Below are 23,174 nucleotides of genomic sequence, written 5' to 3' on the forward strand. Positions count from 1 at the left end.
GCCGCGAGAGCTCCGGGGCCCGTTTGGAGGCGGGGTGGGGGGCGGGGCGGGGCCGCGCCGGGCCCGCCCCCATCGCCGCCCGGCCCGCCGCCCCGCCCGCTCGCTCCCGCCGGCCGGTGGGAGCCGGAGGGACCGGAGAGGTGAGCTGCGAGGCTCCGCAGACCGGCGCAACGATGGAGTTTGTGAAGTGCCTGGGGCACCCCGAGGAGTTCTACAACCTGCTGCGCTTCCGGATCGGGGGCCGGCGCAAGGTGATGCCCAAGATGGACCAGGTGGGCCGAGCATCCTGCATCCCGGTCGGGCGCGGAGCTGCGCGCGGCGGCGACCTCCGGGGCCTGGGCGGCCGGGCCGGGTGGGCTTGGCTCTCCCACGGGCCTTCTCCCCACCCACCCACCCCCCGTTGGTCTTGGGGCTTGAAATGCTTCTGCTCCTTGGTTTTCAGGGGGTTTTGCTTCACATTTCGTTGTCTCGGGGAGCGTTGGTGTGTCGAAACTGAGGTTCTGTGGGCGAATTAAATGGGAGAGGATGAGTGAGAGAATAACACGTGAATACCTTTTCTGGAACGAAATCCTACTCATCCGTCCACTTCCTGGTTACACCACCTCCTCCCTAAGCTCCACTCAACTTCGTGCTGTCAGTTGCCTCATCCTCCGTGCTCCCTGCGGTTTTTAATAACACACTTGCTCTTCCAAGTGCTGTTTAGTTAACCTGTACGTCTTCGGATTAGCTAGCTTGTTAGTTGCCTGAAGGCTAGGACGTGGTTTTATTTATCTTTCGTCCGCCTCCGTCCCGTACCCTTTATTAAAGGAATGCTTAGGAAGGTATTTATTGCAACAAGAAAATTGTTCTTACATAATTATTGAATGAATAGACACGTCCATTCAAGCTATATCAAAAGGTTTTAATTTTTTCTGCAATGGAAATACCACAAATACTGTAGTTTATTTAACTGTACTCTTAATTGGTTTTCTTTATTAAAACGCTTTAATTGTCCATCAGAAAAAAATTTTTTCCCATTATCTCAAAACTCAGAATCCTTCTCATCCTTCAAGCTCTAGCTGCAGTGAGTGCTACCTCTATAGACCATTCAGCAGATGTTTATTGAACTCCTGTTCCCACACTACGAAGTACATTGGGTGCAGCACGGCAGGATGGTATGTGTAGACAAATAAGGCACTGGAAGTGCTCACCATCTTGTCAGGGCAATAAAATGTGATAAAATTTTTCATAGAATACTTAGGAAGACGTCTTTTCTTATTACCTGTGAACCTCAACCATTTTCTCATGTACTGTTTCACCTTATAGCACCCCATAGTCTTGTGGTTATTTGTGTATTGATTTTATGGTCCCAAAGTCTTTTTCAGATTTAAGATTGTGTATTTGGCTCTGGATTTTAAGCTATTTAAAAATAGGAACCTTATTTGATGTGACATGTCTTTAGTGCCTCAAACATAATAGTTTGTCAGTACATGTGAACATGAATTAATGCACAAAGGGTGAGTGCCCTGCCCTCAAGAAGTGTGTGGGGTTTTAAACAAGGTAAACTTAAGTAAATGTGGCAGAATATAGTAAATGCTATAAGAAATCATAGAAAGGGGCAAAATCACTTCTGGGATGGGGTTTAGTCTTTTGAGGGATACTTAAAGGAAATACAGCTTTAAATTGCTCCCATGCTTTGCTGAGATTCTTACTAAGATTTCTTACTTGGGACTCTTTTGAAATTATTTGAAAATACTTATTATTGTGCATTTGTGAGTTTTGGGAGTTGGAGGGGAAATGGTCTCTAATGAGATTCTTCCAGGGATCTCTGACCTAAAACTAAGAATCACTTTTTTATAATCCAGTTTGTACAGTTTCCTAAACACTTCCAGTGATAGGTAATTCATTACCTTCGGTGACTGCGCAGGTGTTTTCCAGATAGTTCTGCATTTTAGGAAGTGTTACCTTACAGTGGGCTGAACTTTACTCTTTGTTCTCCCTCTAGAGCCACAGAGTCCAGTCCTTGTTTTGTAATACAACACTTAAAGTATTTTAAGAGAACTCTCATATTCTCTCTAAGAATATTGATATACAAGCCAAACGTTCTGTATTTTTCCTTTAGTTATTCATCATATGTTACTCTTTCCAGATCATTTACCAGAGACTAGATTTCTTTAAAGTTTAGTATCCAAGACAGCACAGTACTTTAGGTGCTATCTGGCCATTTGAGAACTTGAAATTCCTTTCTTGTGGACGCTGTTATTTCAAATTAACATAGTTCAAGGTTGCTTTACCTTAAAAATGAATTTTTAATTACAAAATATTTCAAACAAATAATGGTACAAATAATATATCAAACCACTTTGTGTCCATCTCCAAGGTTAAATATATTATTTTTGTTATATTTGCATCATTGTGTTTTTCTTCAGAGATAAAATATCCAGATACAACTAAAGCCCTTTTCCTCATCTCACCCCCCAACCCCCAAACAGTGATCATTGACTTTTTCAGGCAGTCTCGCTGTGGACTAAGTCACACTGTGGATTTAGGATTGGGGACAGTTCAGATCCCTTATTGTACCTGTTCAGGACCTGTTCTTCCATCATGGGGCCCTGCGGAAAGACTTTTAAAGCCTAGATTTTTACTTTTTACATAAAGGGTATCATAATAATAATGGCCAGCATTTATTTAGCACTTACTATATGCTAGGCACTATTTTAAACACCTTACATTTATCATTATTTAAACCTCCAGTAACCCTATGAGGGAGTACTATTATTTTTCCTGTTTTATAGATGAGGAAACAGGCACAGAGAGATTAAGTAATTGCCTAAGGCGCAGCAGCTTTTAAGTGACAGAGCCAGTTTTAACCCTTGCATTCTAACTCCAGAGCCCCACTGTGCTGCTTATAATTAAGATGATGGACCACAGAGATACATTAAGCAGAAGATTGTCTAGATCCAGCTAGAAGTTGAACACTTTAGTGCGAGGTACACAATGTGGAAAATGCCTATCCTAAGCATGTTCACAGTCTCACAGAACAGTGTACAAAAGTAAAATAATCTAGGAACTGTCGAGTAATCTTAAGTAAGTTTTGATTGCAGGAAATTTTAGTGAAGTGGAAGTGTTTTAGAGGGAAGGGTTTTCGGAAAACATGAGAAAAGTACTTTGTAAGGTATACGACCTTGAAGAGGCATTCGGTTTAGATTAGTGGGAAGGATACTCTGCAAAAAGCCAACTTGTATAGATAGGACTGAGTTGTGTGTGGAATGATAAGGGAGCCACCCTGGCTGGAAGTGAAGAAGGTAGGTTAGAAGCAGAAAGCTCAGTCAGTATGTGTTTGCTTTTGAAAGCTGGGCTGTATTCAGTCAAGTAGGTGATAGTCAAAAGCAGAGCAATGATACGATGAAAGTGATATTTTTGGAATATTAACTTGGCAGAGGAGTGGGAAGAGATTATATTGGGTGTAGATTATGTTGGGAGTTAGAATAACCAAATTAATAATAATAACGATAGTATTTATTGAGGCACTGGGCTAAGCTCTGAGGCTGTCTCAGTGATCAGTTAGCTTTTATTGAGTAATGAGCCACCCCAAAACTCAGTGACATAATTCTGGAGATTGTGCACCAGTGTGAATGTACTTAACACGACTGAACTGACTGGGGCTGTATATGCATTTTACTGCCTGTTTTCTGAAACACTAAAAATTCTAAATTCTGCTACGGATCCAGCCATGAAGATTTCAGGTGGATCGTGGGCTTGTAAGACCTCTCTGAAAGGGCTTAGTAAGGATTAAAGGCAATGAGTGTGTTGTGCTTGGCGTGGAGTAGGAGCCTAATGAAGGGGGTTTCAATCTTGTTATTATGTAAGTTCAGTTCTCAAGTTTGTGGTTTTTTGTTTTTTTCCCTCCTGAGGAGGCTGCAGGGAGGCTGGTAGCTGTTCCCTTGTGGAACCGCTGTTCACATGAGGCTGGAGCCCCAGTGCTGGGAGTTTGGTCTTGTCCTTCTGGCCACCCTACATGCTTCCTCTAAATGCCCTTCGTCCCTGTTTTCTCCTGGTGGAGAGTTCTTGGGAGTGCGCCAGATCCCAGACAGCAACAGAAAATATCGGGAGCCTCGGGGGACAGGCAACAGCAGCCTGAGCTCCCCCTCAGCTCCTGGGAATCAAATGCTGGAAATTTTTACAGTGAGTAGTGTTTTCCATAGCTTAATAGTTGCATCTTCCTGCACTATTCTTGGTGATTTGGGAGGGAAGTTATTTAGCGCACTCCCTGTCTGAGTGGAGGGCTGTGTTGGGAAGGAGGGGTAGTATTCTTGAAGATGATTGCTTTTCAAAGCCACTGGGGCTGTACCTTTGCATTTATTGAAACTTCTGGGTAGACATCAAAACCATTAGTTGGAGCTGAAGATTAAAACACGTGGCAGTGCAGCGTAAGGAAGCGTTGTGGCTGTCATGGAGAGCTGGTCTGCAGCTCAGTCCACAGTTGTTATTTTCTTTTTTCTCTTCTCTTCTCCTCTCTTCTCCCTTCCTTTCCCTTCCTTCCCCTTTCTTCCCTCCGTTCCCTCCCTCCCTTCCTTCCTTCCTTCCTTCTGACAGGGTCTTGTTCTGTTCCTGGGCTAGAGTGCAGTGGCGTCATCATAGCTCACCTCAACATTCAACTCCTGGGCTCAAGCCATCCTACCACCTCAGCCTCCCAAGTAGCTCCCATGTCCAGCTAATTTTTCTATTTTTTGTAGAGATAGGGTCTTGCTTGTTGCCCAGGCCGCTCTTGAACTCCTGGCTTCAAGTGATCCTCCCACCTTGGCCTCCCAAAGCAAAGTGCTGGGATTACAGGTGTGTGCTATCCTACCCAGCTTCTTTACTGAATATATTTATATGCCAGACACTGTATTTTGCTAATGTTTGGTGCTCAGTAAATATTAATGTTAGCTTTTACTAATAATTTTCAATTGGAAATGGCAATCAAATGAAATTCTCAGGATTATGTGATTTTTAAAAAAGCTTTATTCTTTTGACAAAATAATGTGCATCTATGGTAAGAAATAAAGGAAATATATACAAATAGAAAGAACATAGTTCACCTGAACCCCCCACCAGGGTCCAGGGTTCACTGTTAACATTCTGAAGTGGCTTTATGGAATTTCCTACCAGTGGATATGTCATATTTTTTTAACCACTCATCTGTTAGATATTTCAAAGGTTTCCCATTTCTCTCTTAAAAAGAATGTGGGGAGACTGTGTGTGCACGGGTGAGAAGGAAGTACATGGGAACTCTCTATACTTTGTGCTTAATTTCCCTGTGAACCTAAAAGTGTTCTTTAAAAAGTCTATATAAAATACACACAAACAGTAATTCTTTCTGATATGCTTGCATTGAAAATAAGGCTTTTTCTCCCCCTGGAAAAACACAGTCCTTACTTGTTTGACTTAGGGACGAGTAAAGTTCAGGAAACAGCTGACCACATTTCATTAATTTCAACGGGAAAGACAAGAAATCTAGAAAGGAATGGGTGGCTTTCCAGAGGACAGTAGAGGCTTAACAGGTGTTAAAAACCAGAACTGGACAGTAGCAGTCAAAGCAGTAAAAACAGATTTTATTCAGAAAAACTATTGCAATGGGGGGAAGAGACCTCGGTACAGAACTGGGCTCAATTCCAAACACAAGGAAAAGTAGGTATTTATAGAGGGGGTGGGGCGGGTTGTGTGGCTGGGAAATTATTAGGAGGAAACGTGGGGAAGGGGGGATTCCTGCTGAAGGTAGGCCAGGGTGACGGCATCACCTGGGGGGTGATGGGGAAGAGGGACGGGATCTGGTGATCGGATACTGAGGTTGGGGGAGTCTGGCTAAACCAACTCAGCAAGACTCTTGTTGAAATTGGCCATGCAAAGACAGACGCGTTAAGTACCCGAGTCCTGGCCTAGTTGGGAGGAGGATTCCCCGGAGCCCGACTGCAGCTGGGTCTAGGACAGACTGTCACTGGGAGCAAGAGCAGGCTTCTCAAAGCGCCCTGGGCTTCGGTAGCAGCAGCCTGTGGGCGCAGGTGACACGGGCCGGCCAGACCAGAGGCAGGTGGGGAAGGGGCTCCGAGCCGCGGCGGGGGCGGGGCCGGCTGCGGGCGGCGATGGTCCCCACGTGTGTGGCCTGCGGGGCCCTCTGCCCGCCCAGCGCGTGTGGGAGCCGGGGGAAGCCCGTCCCGCCCCTCTGGGCACCTCCCAGCTCTGCTCGCGTCTATGGAGGAAACACTCCGCTGGGTCTGCGACTCCTATGGCCGCAGCCGCCTGCGGCACCAAGGCCATGTCCTTCTTCAAGCGCACCTGGGTGCGGAGCCCCGCCGCGGCGCCCAGGAGCGCGGGCGCAGGCACCCCGCCGCGGGGCTGCCCCCTGAGCCCCTCCGCCGGGCCCTGCAGAGACCGGCCTCGCGGGGAGAGCGGCTGCCCCAGGCTGTGGAGCCGCCTGTCCCACTCCTGCTCCTCGGCGTCTCCCACCGCCGTGTGTCTTCTCTGCCCGCAGGACTCGCTCAGCAGCAGCCTGAAAACTTGCTACAAGTATCTGAATCAGACCAGCCGCAGTTTCGCAGCCGTTATCGAGGCGCTGGATGGGGAAATGAGGTGCGTGGGAGGCAGCGCCTCTGGCTTGGGGGAGGGAAGCGCTTGAGGGGCCTTTGAGTCGCTGCAAGCGGCTTTTTTGACATTGCACTTTGCGTGGAGTGAAAGCGATATTCGGGGTTGCAAAGTCCATGTGTTTACTTTAGAATGCCTTTCCAGGCACTTTGCCACCTAATAATGTCTCTGCAGGCCTGGCTCTTTCAGAGAAGTATGGGGGGATGGTGATGTTTATTAACTTTTTTTAGTCCTGGCAGCTCAATCTGCCTCTGAGCAGGTTCTGCATTTTCCTTGGCTTCCGTTATACTACTTTGCTTTTCTAACATATTGGGTTAACTCTTTTGAGGCTGCCTCTGTGCACATGAATTATACACACTTGCTTTTTTTTCCCCCCAAAATATTAAGGGAATACAAATGTTTTTGTTACATGGATACATTTATAGTGCCTAAGTCAGAGCTTTCAGTGTGCCCATCACCAGAACAGCGTTCATTGTGCCAATAGGTAAATTTTTATCCCTCACCCCCACCCCACCCTTCCCCCTTCTTGGTTTCCAATTTCCTTTACATCTCTTTGTCCAATTGCCTTTATATGTGGTAGTATTTATACTGAGAAGTTATTGTGCCTTTTGACTCTCTTTTCTACTTGCAAAATATTAATTTGGGTGCTCATTTCAGCAGCACATATAATAAAATATTAATTCAGTCTAAACATTTGGTCTTTTGGTCTCTGTGTAGTTCTACATTAGTTAAATGCAGCTTACTAGCGTAAGTTTCCTTAAGCATGAAGTGCTTTGGATACCCTTATAGTTCTATAGAGTTACGGGTATATAGGCAGGCTTAGGCCTGACACAAATTAATATACTTTTCCTTTTGTAAAGGAATGCCGTATGCATATTTTATCTGGTTCTCCGAGCTCTGGACACTCTGGAAGATGACATGACCATCAGTGTGGAAAAGAAGGTCCCACTGTTACACAACTTTCACTCTTTCCTTTACGAACCAGACTGGCGGTTCATGGAGAGCAAGGAGAAAGATCGACAGGTGCTGGAGGATTTCCCAACGGTTAGTGCAATCACAGATCTCTTCTGCATACCCTTGTGTTTCTAACTGGCAATGTAGTTGTCAGCTGGCCCTCAGACTTGTAGAGAGAGGTAAAATAAGCAGGCCGATGGTTCAGAACTCTGGTAGCCAAGACTGAAGCCAGACTGCCCGCTTATTACCTGGTGGGCGGTTCCATAGCCTCTCTGCACCTCAGCCAAGTATTTGTGTATCTAAACATAGAAAAGGTACCTTAAGAATACAGTATTAGAATCTCATGGGACCACCATCGTGTGCACAGTCTGTCCTTGACTGAAACGTCATTATGTGGCACTTGACTGTACATCTTTCTCACCTGGTACTAGTGGAAAGCTAGAAGTCTTAGAGCTCTATCTCTAAACATAGCTGAAGGAATAACACAGGGTTATTTTTAAATGATAATAGCAATAATAGAATATATTGAGCAATTTACTATGAATCAGTTACTAAATATATTTCATTGTTAATTTACTGTTATTTGATCTATAATGTAGTTTAGCAGGCAAACCACCTGGTACGTGAAATACTATTACTATCCACATTTTATATAGATGAGGCACCTGAGGCATGGAGAAATTAAGTACCTTGCCTAAGATCACCTGTAAAGTTTAGTGGCAGAATCAGGATTCAGATCCAGAAGGTCTGGGCCCAGAATCCTTGTGCTTAATCACTGGCAAATGTTCTTGTCTCTTTAAAAAATGCTTAAAAATAACAAAGCAAACAAACAGAAAACACTTTAAATATAGGTGAATGTAGGCTCATCCAGTGTTTTGATCATAATATTCCTGAGGTTTATATGGTAATAATTAGGGGGATTTGTATTTACAAGGTAATGGAAGTGCCCCACCACCCTTGCCCATTGGGGTCTGACATTTCTCCATCATCCCTGTGGACTGACCATGGGAGCCTTCCTTCCTGTAATTGGAATCACCAGAAAGTGAACCTAGAAATCCACTGTGGTTGTGGAACAGAGTTACCTGGAGGGGGGAGGTGAGCTCTGGCTCACTTCACGCAGCAGAGCTTGTTGTTGTGCCCAGAGAACATTTGAAACAGGGCTCAGGATGTGGAGTCGGCAAAGCTCTTCTTTCCCCCGGGTTTCTGGGAAAACATAAGGTTATTCATTGTCACCTTTTTCTGGATATTTTTGTTTTCACTTTTTGAATTACATAATAATGTAGTAAATGCTTTTGAAGGGGATAGGTCAGATTCAGAAGTGAAAGTGTTTATTTTGGAGGGTTTGTTTTTCAGTCTAAGCTCCTCCTCCTCCCCGCCCTCATTTGCCACTCCTCTCTTATAAATAGAACTAGTCTGGCCAAGGATCTGTTGAAGGAACAGTTCTGGGGAGATACAGGAATTAGAATAACCCCTGGTAGAGTTGCTAGTTTGTTTAAATCCACAGTAGGAATTACCTGTTGGCTTTGGCTTGAACAGCAGTTCTAGAAAGAACAGCCTTTTGGAAAGAACTGAGTTCTGGAAAGACCAAATTGATTTTATGGGTTTTTTGGGTTTAAGAGTTGGTGTGCATCAGAGAAGTCATAAATTATATTAGGCTCCTGAATTCCTATGGTGCTCTGCAACCAGCTGGTTTCCCTTAATTTTAAATGTTTCCTGAGGAAGTTTTTCTAACCTTTCTGTAAGCACAAACCAAGTATATCTCACACTTTTGATCTTTAACAAAGTCTGTTCACTGTTTTCAGTAATGTGTAGGCTCTTTTAATGTTTTAACATTTTAAGACTTTTCATGGTGTTTTTATATTGTATTTTGATAACCTATAACATTTTGAACTGAAACAATATATTTGCACAGTAACAATAAATTTTAAAAACCTCAGTACTACTTTTCTGCATTAGGGCTTGGGCTGTAAAAAAATATTGGGCAGCATGCCTCAGATTGAGTTGTTTAAGAAATTAAAAAGTATAGCCTTACAGTGAGGGGAACATTATAGCTTCAGGATGTAAACTGGGGAACTGATGGGAGAAACTGGTTGGCTGATGTCACTAGAATGTAAGTTCTTCAAGGGCGTGCATCTCTGTTGCCCTGAGGTACCAGCCCTGGTGCCTAGGACAAAGCTTGTTACCTAGGAAGTACTCAATTCATGTTTGCACAAATGAGTATTTGCCTTAATGAGGTTTGTCTGAAACAAGCCATTCTCCCTAAAATTCTTACCCTTATGCTGAGCTTTATGTTGAAGCATCTCATTTATTATATATTGGAAAGATGAATGTATAATGAGACTTTGAATCTTCTTTTGAGTCTTAGAAACATTGGCATTTTTAGACCCTTCTATCTTAATATTTGTAAAATTTGCTGAGCCTATTATTCAATATGCAGAAAGCTAGCATGACCTAGATGAGGCTTGCAGGTGAACCATTTGGGAGTCATAAGTAATGAGTTCCACCATTGCTTTGCCTTCTGGTCTTTGGTGCCGTGCACAGTTTTGTTTTTTATGGTCTCCATTTCAGATCTCCCTCGAGTTTAGAAACCTGGCTAAGAAATATCAAACAGTGATTGCTGACATTTGCCGGAGAATGGGAATTGGGATGGCAGAGTTTTTGGATAAACACGTGACCTCTGAACAGGAGTGGGACAAGGTTAGTGTCTCTGTAAAACATTGTCCTAGTGTGGAGAGTAGGGTGGAGCTGATGGTCCATCATGAAGTTAGAATGAGGAAAAGTTGTCCACCGGTTCCAGGTTTTCTGGTTTTACAATTCATCTATTTAGATTGAATGTCTCAGCATAAACACTTTATAGGGACTTAAAGTATTTAATATTCCATGAATGAAATTACTCATGTCCTGGAGAGCTTACCGCTAAACGAGGCCAAAGTAGATAGAACTTGTCTCATACATTCTGTTTGGAACCTGCTTTTTTTGTAGCTACTGATCTCTGGTGTGTCCATTTTAGTAGATTTCATTACTAAAGCACTTGAAAACCTGTCCTTCACAGTACTGCCACTACGTTGCTGGGCTGGTGGGGATTGGCCTCTCCCGTCTCTTCTCGGCCTCAGAGCTCGAAGACGCCTTAGTTGGTGAAGATGAAGAACGTGCCAACTCGATGGGCCTGCTCCTGCAGAAAACAAACATCATTCGGGATTACCTGGAAGACCAGCGAGAGGGAAGAGAGTTTTGGCCCCAAGAGGTAACAGATTCGGGGGCTTTGGGGAAAGATGATCTTAGACATATGTACAAGAAAGGTCCCTTATCTTTGGGGAATTCAGAAGGAAGTATTTGTGGATGAAACGATACATCAGGGCTTTATTTGCAAGTAATCCGGGAGTGGGGTGTAGCTGGAACAAGACCGGCCGTGTGTCAGTTGTTGAAGCTGGATGAGTAAGTGGAGGTTCGTTAACTGTTTTCTCCAGGTTCTGCAGAATAATCTAATACCATCAATTTGGGTGGCTTCAGGTGCAAATTAAGAATGGATAACAAATTCGTCTTTCAATAGAATCCTTTTAGGCCTGGTCATTTATTTTGAGGAATGTGTAAAGTTACAATAAGCATTATTTTTTAGGAAGCTTAAGAATTACCCAAGAATAAAAGTAAGTTATTTGCAAGCTTCAGAGAATCCTCTAAATAATATCGTTAAAAATCATCAAACCAAATCCCACTCTTGGAATCAAAGGTGTTATTTTATGTTTGTGTTACCAGGATCCAGGGAGGTAATGGACTTACAGGCTCAGCTCATTTTCCCAGATGTGGGTGCTCAGCAGCATTCTTACCAGAATTGGGGATGTAATATTAATTATTAATTATTTTGAGGCCTGGCCATTTTGAGAATGTTTAATATTTAACCTGCAGTACTGTGGTGGCTGATTTTGTATATGGCTGGCTAGTTTTTCAGGTGTTGACTAACAGGAGACCTCTTTAGTCTGAGGTCATCAAAGTATTGCTTATACCTGCTACACTAATTGTCCCTAAGGGGCACTTTCCCTAAATACTTGACTCACTCCTAGGTTGTGATTGAACCCTGACTGGTAGTCAAAATAGCTATTGCGTGGAGCTTAAAATGGATGTAATCTTGGTGTAGAATGAGTCAGCAGCTAAGAGAGATGTTACTGTATATTATAGTTCTTAGCCACAAGTATCCTTTAATATGTAAATTAAAGGACTAAAATATAAATTCTCCCCCCTGCACATGTTGACTTGTTCTTTAATCTCCTTATCTGTCTAGGTTTGGGGCAGGTATGTTAAGAAGTTGGGGGATTTTGCTAAACCAGAGAATATTGACTTGGCCGTCCAGTGCCTGAATGAACTTATCACCAATGCCCTGCACCACATCCCAGATGTCATCACCTACCTTTCAAGGCTCAGAAACCAGAGCGTGTTTAACTTCTGTGCTATTCCACAGGTATGGCACGGGGCTCCTCTTGGTGTATGTGGGAGGTAGGGGCTAGGGGAACAGGGTGATGGTAAGGGAGGATTTTGCTCTGCTGTATTTGAGGATTTGACTCCTTAAAGAGATGATTCCAGTTTATCTTCCTGTGCTGGGGGTTTCAGGGCCTGCCCCTTCCCTCCTAACCACCACACTCTGCTTCAGCCTTAAGCTTAAGTCTGCTCCTTTCCAGAGCCTTCCTCCTCGATTTACTCTTCTTTCCACACTATTCTAAACTACATAGATCCATATCTTCACAATTAAGTTGAGGGCTTTGGCCTAGATTTATGGGGAGCGCTGGGTAAAACTTAGGTGAAGCTGTTATACTGCAAAAGTCTAAGCACCTAATTATTATTGTCCTTTTCTCAGACTCAGGGTAACAGAACCTGATCCTGTGGACCTAGCCCCTCAATATTCTAGGAGCTTAACTTTTAATCACCTTTACCAATTATCTCAGATATTAAATAAACAAAGAGAATCACAGGGTTTAACTGATTTGGAAACTTGGTTCAATCTTGTTCTAGTGAACAATTTTGGGTTTTTTTGTTTTTGTTTTTCAGACAGAGTCTTACTCTGTTGCCTGGGCTAGAGTGCCATGGCGTCAGCCTAGCTCACAGCAACCTCAAACTCCTGGCTCAAGCGATCCTTCTGCTTCAGCCTCCTGAGTAGCTGGGACTACAGGCATGTGCCACCATGCCCGGCTAATTTTTTCTATATATATGTTTTTAGTGGTCCATATAATTTCTTTCTATTTTTAGTAGAGACAGGGGTCTCACTCTTACTCAGGCTAGTCTCGAACTCCTGACCTCAAGCGATCCTCCCACCTCAGCCTCCCAGAGTGCTAGGATTACAGGCGTGAGCCACCACGCCTGGCCTAGTGAACAATTTTGAATGGTGATTGAAACTAAAATCTGTATGCCTGTCTTAGGTTTCCATTTATGCTAGAAATAATTTACCTTGAACACAGGAAATCACCTCCCTTCTGGTGCCTCCCCCCCCCCCCCCCGCATTATTTTTTAATATACAATCAATGTAATTCATAGGGAAAATGGAAAAACAGCTAAAATAGAAAATTCTTTCCAGATGTAATTTTGAAATATATATTTCAGATCTAATCACCCATTGCTTTAGCATGGAAAATGTTGGACCTACTTGTGTTTGTTCTTTTCAAATAAAATGGAACTTTTGTGGCTAAACTATGGAATTGTTTAAGACTCTCTCCTTGTTACATGTAGGTAATGGCCATTGCTACTCTGGCTGCCTGTTACAATAACCAGCAGGTGTTCAGAGGGGTGGTGAAGATTCGGAAAGGGCAAGCAGTGACCCTAATGATGGACGCCACCAATATGCCAGCTGTGAAAGCTATAATATACCAGTATATGGAAGAGGTGGGTTTTCATTTAACTACCTGGATAATTTGTAGCTGCTTTTATTCTTTAAAGAATGTCGCTATTTAAATGTATCATATTTTGATATTAGATATTTAAACATATCATATTTGGATATCAGATGACCCTAACAACTGACTATGCCATGACCTAAACAGACAGGAATTGGTATCCTTTATTAGGAAAAAGGTGTGAGCACAGGAGCGGAGCTGACTGTTCGGAGCTGTGTGGTGCATAGCACGTAGCCCCAGAACGGTTTCTGGTGTGGAGACAAGCAGGGCTGTGGGGTGGAGCTCTTGATAGAATCACGTTTTTTGAGCTGGAAGATGATGTTCGAGGCCAACTGAGCTTCTCGTTCACATGTGAGGAACATGGAGTTGGGGCTTATGTGTGCTGAGGCAGCACATGACCGCGTGGGTCTCAGACTGCAATCCATGTGTCCTGACCCCGAGTCTAGTACTTTCCATCACACCACACACAGGCTTCTATTTAGAAACCACAGTTGGGAATTGAGGCAAAGGAAAGCCATCAAGTTGTAATTATTTCTAAGTTTTTTTCTGAAAATTTCATTTCAAATGCCAAAGCCACCCTATAAAACAAAACGTACCTGTGCAAGTTAAGTCTCCAAATGTGGAGGGGTTTGACTAGGTTCAAAAAGTTTATTTCTTAGAGGCTTGAGCTCTCTCTAATCTGTAGGCCCTAGAGCAGTGGTTTCCAAATGGAAGTGATTTGCCGCTCCCCGCAGAGCACATTGGGCAATGTCTGGAGACATTTTTGATTGTCATAACTGGCAGGGATGGTGGCTACTGTCATCGAGGGAGTGGGGGCCGGATGGGCTGTGGCCCTCGAGCAGGCCCTTGCTGGGGTTTAGACACTACCGAGTCTGTGAAAACATAAAAGGCCTTGTTCCTTGGTAGCCTGTGCTCCCTCCCCAGAGGTGACCGCTCTCCATGGTTTTGTGTGTCCCTCCAGTCCCCTTGTCATATGTTTACAGGGATATGATTTGCAACAATGTTTTCATCTGAACATAATCCTTCAAAACCACTATTTCTTCTAATTTTTCTTGCATATTGCACATTCTGCTTGTATTTCTTCCCTACTTTCTATCTGACAACTTGTGGACATCAGCATTTCTGTCAGAGGCACCTACAGAAGGTCTAAGAGAAGACCAAATCTTTAGAAAAATCCTAACATTCATTTAATAACTAGATAAAAGTATTCATCCATCGACCAAAAAATTGCTACCAGTGAGACTCTCCAGGTCCCTGCATAGCCAGCACTTCTTTTGAGCCTCCTGTGCCTGGCGTGGCAGGTAGGTGGGCTCCAGTAATCTCGGGGAGATGTGAGGCCCCAGCCTCATGACTAGACCCATAATTTGGACCCTGGTTTGTCTGACATCAGAGCCTGTGCTGTTAACCTCTATTCCAAGGGGTTCAGTTACCCTTTCTAAATTGAATATGGAATAGTGCCATTCAAGGCACTATGTCTTCATCTTATATAAATTAGAAACATTTTATATAGTATGTAGTTCAGATAATATTTGGTTTTGCAGTTTTATTCTGATCACTAGTTTCAGAAAACCATTTTTTTTTTTTTTTTTTTTGAGACAGAGTCTCACTCTATCACCCAGGCTGGAGTGCAATGGAGCAATCGTAGCTCACTGCAGCCTCACACTCCTGGGCTCATGCGATCCTCCTTACTCAGCCTCCTGAGGAGCTGGGACTACAGGCATGTGCCACCACACCCAGCTAATTTTTTTTTTTTTTTTTTTTTTTTCTGGTAGAGAGAGGTCTGGCTATGTTGCTCAGGCTTAGAAAACCATTTTTTAAAAATTTTGTGGCCAGTACTGTATTAAAACTCAGGTTGTATTTGGCTTTTCCTTAACTGTTGGAATTAAATCCTAGTTGTGATTCACAGTTTGATTGAGGGCCAGGGTGGGCAAAGCACAATTGGCCCGCCTCCTGTGTATGTAAATACGTTTTATTGGAACAGTCACAGCCATTTATTTATGTGTTGTCTGTGGCTCCTTTGGCAATATAATGGCCAAGTCGAGTAGCTGCAATGGAGAGTGGCCTGTAAAGCTAAAAATATTTTTTGGCCCTTTAATAACAACTTCGTTGATGTCTGATAATTTAGGGCATCAGTTGTTTTGTTTAAAGTTACACTCGTGAAACTCAAGGTATTTTGGAGGAAATGTTAATATTAAACTTATTTGATTTGATTCAGAAAACTCTCTGAAGGTTTCTAAGTCTGAAGCAATAGAATCTGACACTGGTTTTAATGTAAGCACTAAGGACATTTTGCAAATAAAAACTTTTTGTATGAAGTCACAAGTGGTCTGGCGTTTTGCAGGTGTCTGAATATTAACACTGATCCTATTTCTCCTCCCTGACCAAGTCATTTGCAGTAAGAAAGTAAGACTCACTTACTCTGTCCAGTTTCTGGACTGACTGGCTGGAGCAAGAATGCACCTGGAAGGGACTTTAAAGGGGACCTCCTTGTGCACCCCCAGAGCTTACATGAGGAGTGGGTCCGCAGCCCCAAGCCCTCCTGAGCAGGTGGACGCTGCTCTGTCCCTAGCTGCAAATCAGCCTGGATACCTGTCAGCTGGGAGAAGATCAACCTGCTATTTTGGGATAGAAATAAATGCTCAGGCAGACGGCCAGAAACCTTCATTCCTCCCTGCCAAAGAGAATTCCTTGGCGAGGGCAGTCTTGTTTGTGTCTCTGGATGCTGCCTGTCCCCCCCTCTGGTTAGGCTAGAGCATGGTCAGGCTCTGCAGGCCCTGTTTCCTCTGAGCTGCGCAAGTGCGCCTCGGGCAGCAGCTGCCACACCCTGGGAGCACGTTAGAATCTTAGGCCCTGCTCAGACCTACTGAATCAGAATCTGCCTGTGGTTTTTTTGGTTTTTTAATATTCTTGCTGTAATGGAAGTTTAGGTGCTCACACATGAGACTTTTAGGTGATTGTCGGGCTGCTTGCATGTTCCACTGTGGAAAGTGACCTGCTGAGGCCTGGAAGTGCTGCTGGGACTCAGAGGAGCTGCTGTAGGGCGTGTTGCACAGGGCTGGTCCCCGCCCAGGAGACATTTATAGTAGCTTTGTGTCCTCTGTCGAACCAACAGGTGTTTATTTGGCTTCGATGATATGCCAGGTGTGTAGATGAAAAATCTGTCACAGCCCGCCCTTCAGAAGCAGATCTAATTCCTTGACCGAGACTGGCAGGTCCCTGAAAAACAATAATTTTATGGCTTACCAGGGAATTAAGACCTGAATAATCAAGTTTGTGAAAGCTACTGCGTGCTTTCAGGTTAATGGGGTGTGGGGGTGAGGCGTGGCAAAGAAGCACCTGAAAGGTCACTTGGCCCTCCCAGCTCTGCCCAAGGGAGTCCACCTCCAATGCGATGCTGTGGCTTCGCAGCGACAAGCGCTGTCCTGCGTGTGTGTTAGAATAGGCGTCAGGAGGGCTCACAGTGCCACTAATTGTCTTACCAGGGACTGATCACAGCCACGGTTTCTCTTCATTTGTTCACCTTATTTATCTCGTGGGAGGGCATATTAAAATGCTTTTGGAGTTCTCCAAAAAGGTTTTTTTTGTTTGTTTTTTTTTTTAAATTTATTGCGTTTATTCACTTGAGTACCAGGGATTGATTCCAAATAAACCTTTTTCCCAGAAGGACATAAGGTGGCTTATGGTTATACACGAAATACAACAGGATGACAAACTGGAAGTAGGTCAGAGAGTAAAATGAAAAAATAAGGTTAGGAGACACAAAATAACCCAGGAATGGGGCTAGTACATAAATTTACAACTTGGTGCTGATCTTATCATTTGATATTTGTGCATTGCTTGTACGGTTGCTCTGAGAGGACAAATCTTACGTGTTTTCAAATAATGATGTGAAGGTTGAGGGTGTTTCAAGTGTTCTGACTTAACACATTCGGTTAGGAAGCTCCTGTGTGGTAAGTAGGTTGCAGCCTTACGTTTATGCTGTCACATACCAATTTATAGAAAGAGAAACGGTGCCCTCGTCTGTATCTTCTCTTTCTTTCCCGGCCACCCTATCATTTCCCTTCTGTGTTAGGGTAATGTATTACCTCCCGTAATACCGTTTTAATCATGATCCCTTGGGGGAGGTTACAGTTACCAGTGAAGTTCAGAGCAATCAAATAATTTGCCTAAGGCCCAACATATAATAAATACTGGAACTAGAACTTGAGTTGTGGTCTTCTGACAGGATCGGCCTTTTACCAAGATCCACAGGTGATTTCCTGTGAACACAACGTTTGGAAAGCACCACTGTGTGTCCCCATCCTCTTCTGAGCATCCCAGCTGACTTTGCCTTCTGACTACAAGAGGAAGGACGAGATCCCTCGGAGCCCCCCTCTGCCTTGTCTCCCGTGCAGGCCTGACCCCCCGTATCTGCTGCACTGGGGTACCCCTGCTGCCTCCCCGAGATCTTGCCTCTCCCAGAGCCAAAGCCGAGCTCCTCTCTGTATACGTGCCCGGGTCATCGCTTCAGAAAGTGATCACGTCAGGACTCTTCCCTCCTCCTCTGCCTCCCCTTCACAGCCGAGCGTCTCGGAAAGAGTAGATGAACTTGATGTCACTTATTTCCACCTGTGTCTCAACCGACTTTATCCTGGCTTTTCTTCCTGCCTTACCATAGAACTTTTCTTAGCAGAGTGATTTGATGACGGCCTCCTACTTGACAAATCTGATGGTCAATTTTTTAATAATCTTCCTTGACCGCACTGTGTCATTTGGCACTTTGACCCTTTCTCTCCTTGAAGCCCTTTCCTCCCGTGGCTTCCGTGGCACAGTGTCCACGCAGTGGCCCTCTGACCTCTGTGCCCCTGTGTGGCCACCCGCTCCCTGCAGCTGGTGTCTCCCGGGCTTCTGTCTCGATTCACTTGATCTTTCTGCGCCAGGGCTTTCTGCTCTCGCCTCGGGTGCTTTCTTGTTTTTCTGTTTTGTTAGTGACATCACCATCTACCTAATCATGGAATCCAGACAACCTGGGGACATCCCCGAGTCCCCTGCCTTCTCCCCGGCCCCGTGTGTAGGCGTCCTCACGTCCTGCGGGTTCTGCCTTTCCTCTTTCTCACCCGTCAGAAGCCTGTGTGCATCGTGCAGCTCCAGGGCTTGATCTTACAGAAATAACCAGGGAACGTGCAAGGCTGTTTGCGTAGCATTTTGTCCTCAATCCTCATAGGCAGGGAATTTATTAATTTAATAAATTCATGCGAAGCAGCTTGTGTTTAAAAAAAAGAATGACACCATTTTGTAGGTTCTGGTGTTCAAAATGTCTGTAAAAACATGTCAGTGATAAAGTCAAATTACAGAAAAATATGTTTATAATTGATTTTAAAATTGTGTATAATTTTATGTGCACAATATGGATTCACATATATTTCTACATGATTCTACATAATATACTCATATATGACATTTTATGTGTTTGTGTATGCTGGCTTATGTGGACATAGAAAAAGGTCAAAAAATACACCAGCCTGTGGCCAAGGAGGAGGAGCATGAAGGAATTTTGATTTTTTACTTTGTTTATATTACTTGTCTTTACAAGCAGAATTGCATCATCTAAACATTTTTTCAAAACCTGAAGAGATGGTGGGTCCTCCCCACCTGCCTCCTCCCGTAGCTGCTCTTGGCAGCAGGGTGCCCAGAGGGTCGCACTAGCGTGCTCCTGGCAGCGTGCTGTTTTATTCCTTGTACTAAATCCCAGCTGTGTTTTCTGGGAAGGAGGGTGGGAAGAACATCGGATGTGTTGGTGGGGGACAAATCCATTATGTCATGAAAATTTAGGGTAAAAAGCTTATTTAAAAAAATACTTGCTCTGTCCTTTCCACCCTCTGCCTCAGTCCTGGTTCAGGTTATCACCACCTCCCCCCACGAGAACCTCCAGTGGGCCTGAAACTTCTCCTCAAACTCCTGGGTTCAAGCGATTCTCTTGCCTCAGCCTCCCCAGTAGCTGGGACTATAGGCACGTGCCACCATGCCCGGCTAATTTTTGCATTTTTAGTAGAGATGGGGTCTCACTCTTGCTCAGGCTGGTCTCCTGCCTCAGCCTCCCAGAGTGCTGGGATTACAGGCCTGAGCCACATTCAGTAAACATTTATTGAGGGCCTTCTGTATGCAGGCAGTGCTGGGCTGGGGAGAAAATGGGGAATGAGACAGGTGTGGTCTAGTTGGAGCGACAACTGCAGAAGGACCATTTTTATGTAAGTGGTAAGATAGGAAGTATGTCCCAGAGGGTGGCTCTTGGCCCAGTCTGGAGGTGCAGGCCAGTTTTCTAGAAAGTGTAACACTGGAGTTGAGACTTGGGGACCGGCAAGAGCCAGGTGAAGGAATGTGGGAGAGCAGTGCAGAGAGGGGATGGTGTGGGAGGAGAAAGGAACAGAGGCGTGCAGGAGTCTGGGGCAGCAGTGTGGCAGGAATGTAGAGAGGGAGGCACCAGCTTTGCCACACCGGCTCTGCCCTGCCCGTGCTGCGCCCTACGGAGGTCGGACTTTCTTCTGCAGGTGACTGGGAGCCACGGGGTACCAAGCAGAGGTTCTAGGTCTTTGGTGAGTGTGGAGAACAGACGAGCAGATTTTGGGCTCCGAGCTTAGACACAGGAACTCACTTTGGAGGCCGGGGTAGGTCAGATGAGGGGTGCTGAGGGCCCGGCTCAGGCGTAATTGTTGGGATGTGGAAGACACGGAGTCTGCATGTCGGAGGCTTGTGGAGGTTCATGGAGGATGCCAGCGTGGCTGGTAGGAGTCCCTGCATCTGTGCTCCGTCCTTCATGGAGCTGTGGCCCCAGCACAGGCCCCTGTTTTCCTAAGTTGCTTTTGCACAGTCTTTCCAGTATCTCCCCTTGCTCCATGTTACTGTGCCAGCCAAAGTGAACGGTGCTGACATTTTTGGGGCACCTCCTACCTGCCTGGCACTGAGGTGTTGGGGACATGAGGATCGGTGTGGCACAGCCACTGCCCTCAAGGGTCTCGGGAGCTCCTGAGTACAGCGAGCGCACCTGTGCCTCCTGATTGCTTGGAAGGACACGCTCTGTGGTTGGCAGGCCTGGGCTGACGTCCCTGCCTTATCAGGGTGGCTCGTCTGGGTGGCGTTGGGTTAGTTACTTCCGTTTCTCTGAGCCTCAGTTTCCTCCTTGGTAAAACAGGCATAAAATGCCCACCTGTTGAGGGTTGTTTTGAGAAGTAACCGCAGAAAATATTTATAAAGCACCTAGTACTCAATATGTAGCACTTACCACTTTTTCTTCTTTCTTTAACAGATTTATCATAGAATCCCCGACTCGGACCCATCTTCTAGCAAAACAAGGCAGATCATCTCCACGATCAGGACGCAGAATCTTCCCAGCTGTCAGCTCATCTCCCGAAGCCACTACTCCCCCATTTACCTGTCATTTGTCATGCTCTTGGCCGCCCTGAGCTGGCAGTACCTGAGCACACTCTCCCAGGTCACAGAAGACTATGTCCAGACTGGGGAGCACTGAGGTGGAATTGCTCTGGGGGCTGAGGTTCACCAGGAAATGGATTTACCTTTTCCTCAGGGATGGATATTGGCTTCCTTTTATTTTTCTCCTCCCATTTTAATCCCTAAAAGAACTCTGTGTGGCTGCAACCTTTAGAACACTGAGAGGCAGTTGAGAAGAATCTAAGATGAAAGGCTGCCTGGCTCTCAGCTGCCTGGTACTGGGGGTGGTGGCAGTTCTGCTGCTTGTGCCGATGGCCGAGTGTTCTGTGCTGCAGATTAGGTGAAGTGGCTGCATATGGGACTGTTAGGAGGTCTTATTTAGTGTGAATCCTGGCCGGAGTTATAATTAAATGTATTTAATTTGAAAGCAACCTTTGAACATTCATCATAGTAGAAAATGAAGTGAATTTTCTTTCTGTTGGTTCCTATCTTTCTCATCATTCTGTTTTCTTTAAGTGGTCTGAGTGGAGTGGATGTGCTTCCAGTTCTAGGTGATACTTCCGTGTTTGCTGAGGGTGCATGTGAAGGCTAGGAATGAAATTCTGGGTATTTTGGCATTATTTTCTCATCTGAAGGGAGTTTAGCTTTCAGAGAGAAACAGTAAGATTGCCCTGTCTTAGACTGGCCCCAGTAAAGGCAGACATTTCTGAGGAGACCTTTTTCTTTTCTCTTTTTTTAATTTTTTAGAGCCCGGGTCTCACTCTGGTGCTCGGGCCAGAGCGCGGTAGATCCCAGCTCACTGCGACTCTGTACTCGTGGGCCGAGCGATCTTCCCACCCCAGCCTCCCAAGTCGCTGGGACTACAGTTGTGTGCCACCACGCCCCGCTCATTTTACTTTTATTTTCTGTAGAGACCGGGTCTTGTTATGTTGCCCAGGATGGTCTTGAATTCCTGGCCTCAAGAGATCCTCCCACCCCAGCCTCCCAGATGCTGGGATTACAGGTGAGAGCCACAGTGCTCGCCCGAGGAAATTTTTGTGAGAAAGAATTAAGTTAGTCTGCATTTGTCAAGTGCAGTTCACTTGAAAGCCTACATGGCCATTGGACGGAGCTCAAGAATGGAGTGACTGAGGGATGAGTGGCCATCTGCAGCCACCATGAAGCCAGCGAGGACAGTGCCAGGAAGGGCACAGCTGGCCGGCCCCACAGGACTGGTGTTGCGTCACCGCTGTAGCCTGGCAACCACACGAGCCCTGCCGGCTCGCTCTCCTTGGGCGGATTCTCTTATCTGCGCTGAGAAATTTTTTCCCCCAGCTTTTTTTCTTTTCTTAAATTACCAGCTTATACACTGAATTCTCAAGAAAGGCAGGAGATGCTTTCAGGTGATTGGCTTGAAAGCCGAATGGCACTTAGCCTGATTCTGCCACAAGGGTTTTACCTTCCTCTGCGCCGGCCCAGCTGGGTGCGTGATACCCGCTCACTGAGACGTTCATGAGGTTCCAGCGTGGGCGAGGGTGGACACAGCCCCGGATTGGTAATCCATGTCCGCGGGCATTAAAATGCTTTCTAGAAGCCATTAATGCTCTAGATACACAGCATACAGTCTGCTCCCCTGCTGCAGCCATTGGGTGTGGTGACAGTGATTGGATTCGAGTTTTCCCCTGGCAGTGGTGTTGGGTTTGCATCGTTATGAACGTGATTTCCCTCCTGTGACACTGACAGCCCCCAGGTGGCGGGCTTAGCTTGGGCCCAGGAAGACTTGAGTTCATTGGTTCATCTGCGGCTCAGCACTAGACACATCTGTCACCATGCTGAAGCCAGTGTGACCTGCCTGCCACATGGGGTACAGCCAGCCGTAAGCCAGACTCAACAGTATCTTCCCAGCAACTTAAGCATCGAAACTTGAGGGAAAAAAAAACCCCAAAACTTGGAAGTTTCAAGGTAAGTTGTTACAAATTCATGTGTTGAAATCTAAGATTTAGTGTTCTTGAAGTTCATGTAAGACACAGGACAACCTGGTAGGAAAAGCCTTGGTCTGAGGTGGACATACTGGAAGCTTCTCTTCCGACTCGGTCAGTACCTGTGGGACTTCCTGAAGTGTGTACTTAGGTGGTCTGTTAGGTCTCTGCCAGCTATAAAGCTATGCCATTTTTTCTGTTATCACTGACTTGTACAAATGTCTCAGCTCTCGTCATTCTCAAGCTCTTTGAAAGATTGTTTTCCTTCTAAGTATCTTCTCTACTAAGATTGCCAGATACTACGGGATGCCCAGTTAAACTTGAATTTCAGATAATTCTACTTTTTAGAATTATACCCCAA

General features: G+C 45.1%; 1 protein-coding gene across 2 annotated transcripts; it reads left to right on the plus strand.

Moving 5' to 3' along the window:
• Positions 1 to 18: 18 nt before the first annotated feature.
• On the plus strand, positions 19 to 21,286 carry FDFT1 (farnesyl-diphosphate farnesyltransferase 1). 2 transcript variants are annotated; one of them, XM_045535606.1, is made up of 8 exons: positions 19 to 272; positions 6,491 to 6,588; positions 7,461 to 7,644; positions 10,123 to 10,251; positions 10,607 to 10,798; positions 11,831 to 12,007; positions 13,267 to 13,419; positions 20,713 to 21,286. In XM_045535606.1, the coding sequence occupies exons 1-8, from the start codon at positions 174 to 176 to the stop codon at positions 20,932 to 20,934; spliced, it is 1,254 nt and encodes a 417-aa protein (XP_045391562.1). In that variant the 5' UTR covers positions 19 to 173; the 3' UTR covers positions 20,935 to 21,286. The 2 variants fall into 2 exon arrangements, with proteins under 2 accessions (XP_045391562.1, XP_045391561.1); XM_045535605.1 differs by lacking the exon at positions 19 to 272 and having other exon boundaries at positions 6,118 to 6,588.
• The last annotated feature ends 1,888 nt before the right edge of the window (positions 21,287 to 23,174 follow it).

The sequence above is a fragment of the Lemur catta genome, chromosome 22, assembly GCF_020740605.2.
Source record: "Lemur catta isolate mLemCat1 chromosome 22, mLemCat1.pri, whole genome shotgun sequence".
Classification (NCBI taxonomy): Eukaryota; Metazoa; Chordata; class Mammalia; order Primates; family Lemuridae; genus Lemur; species Lemur catta.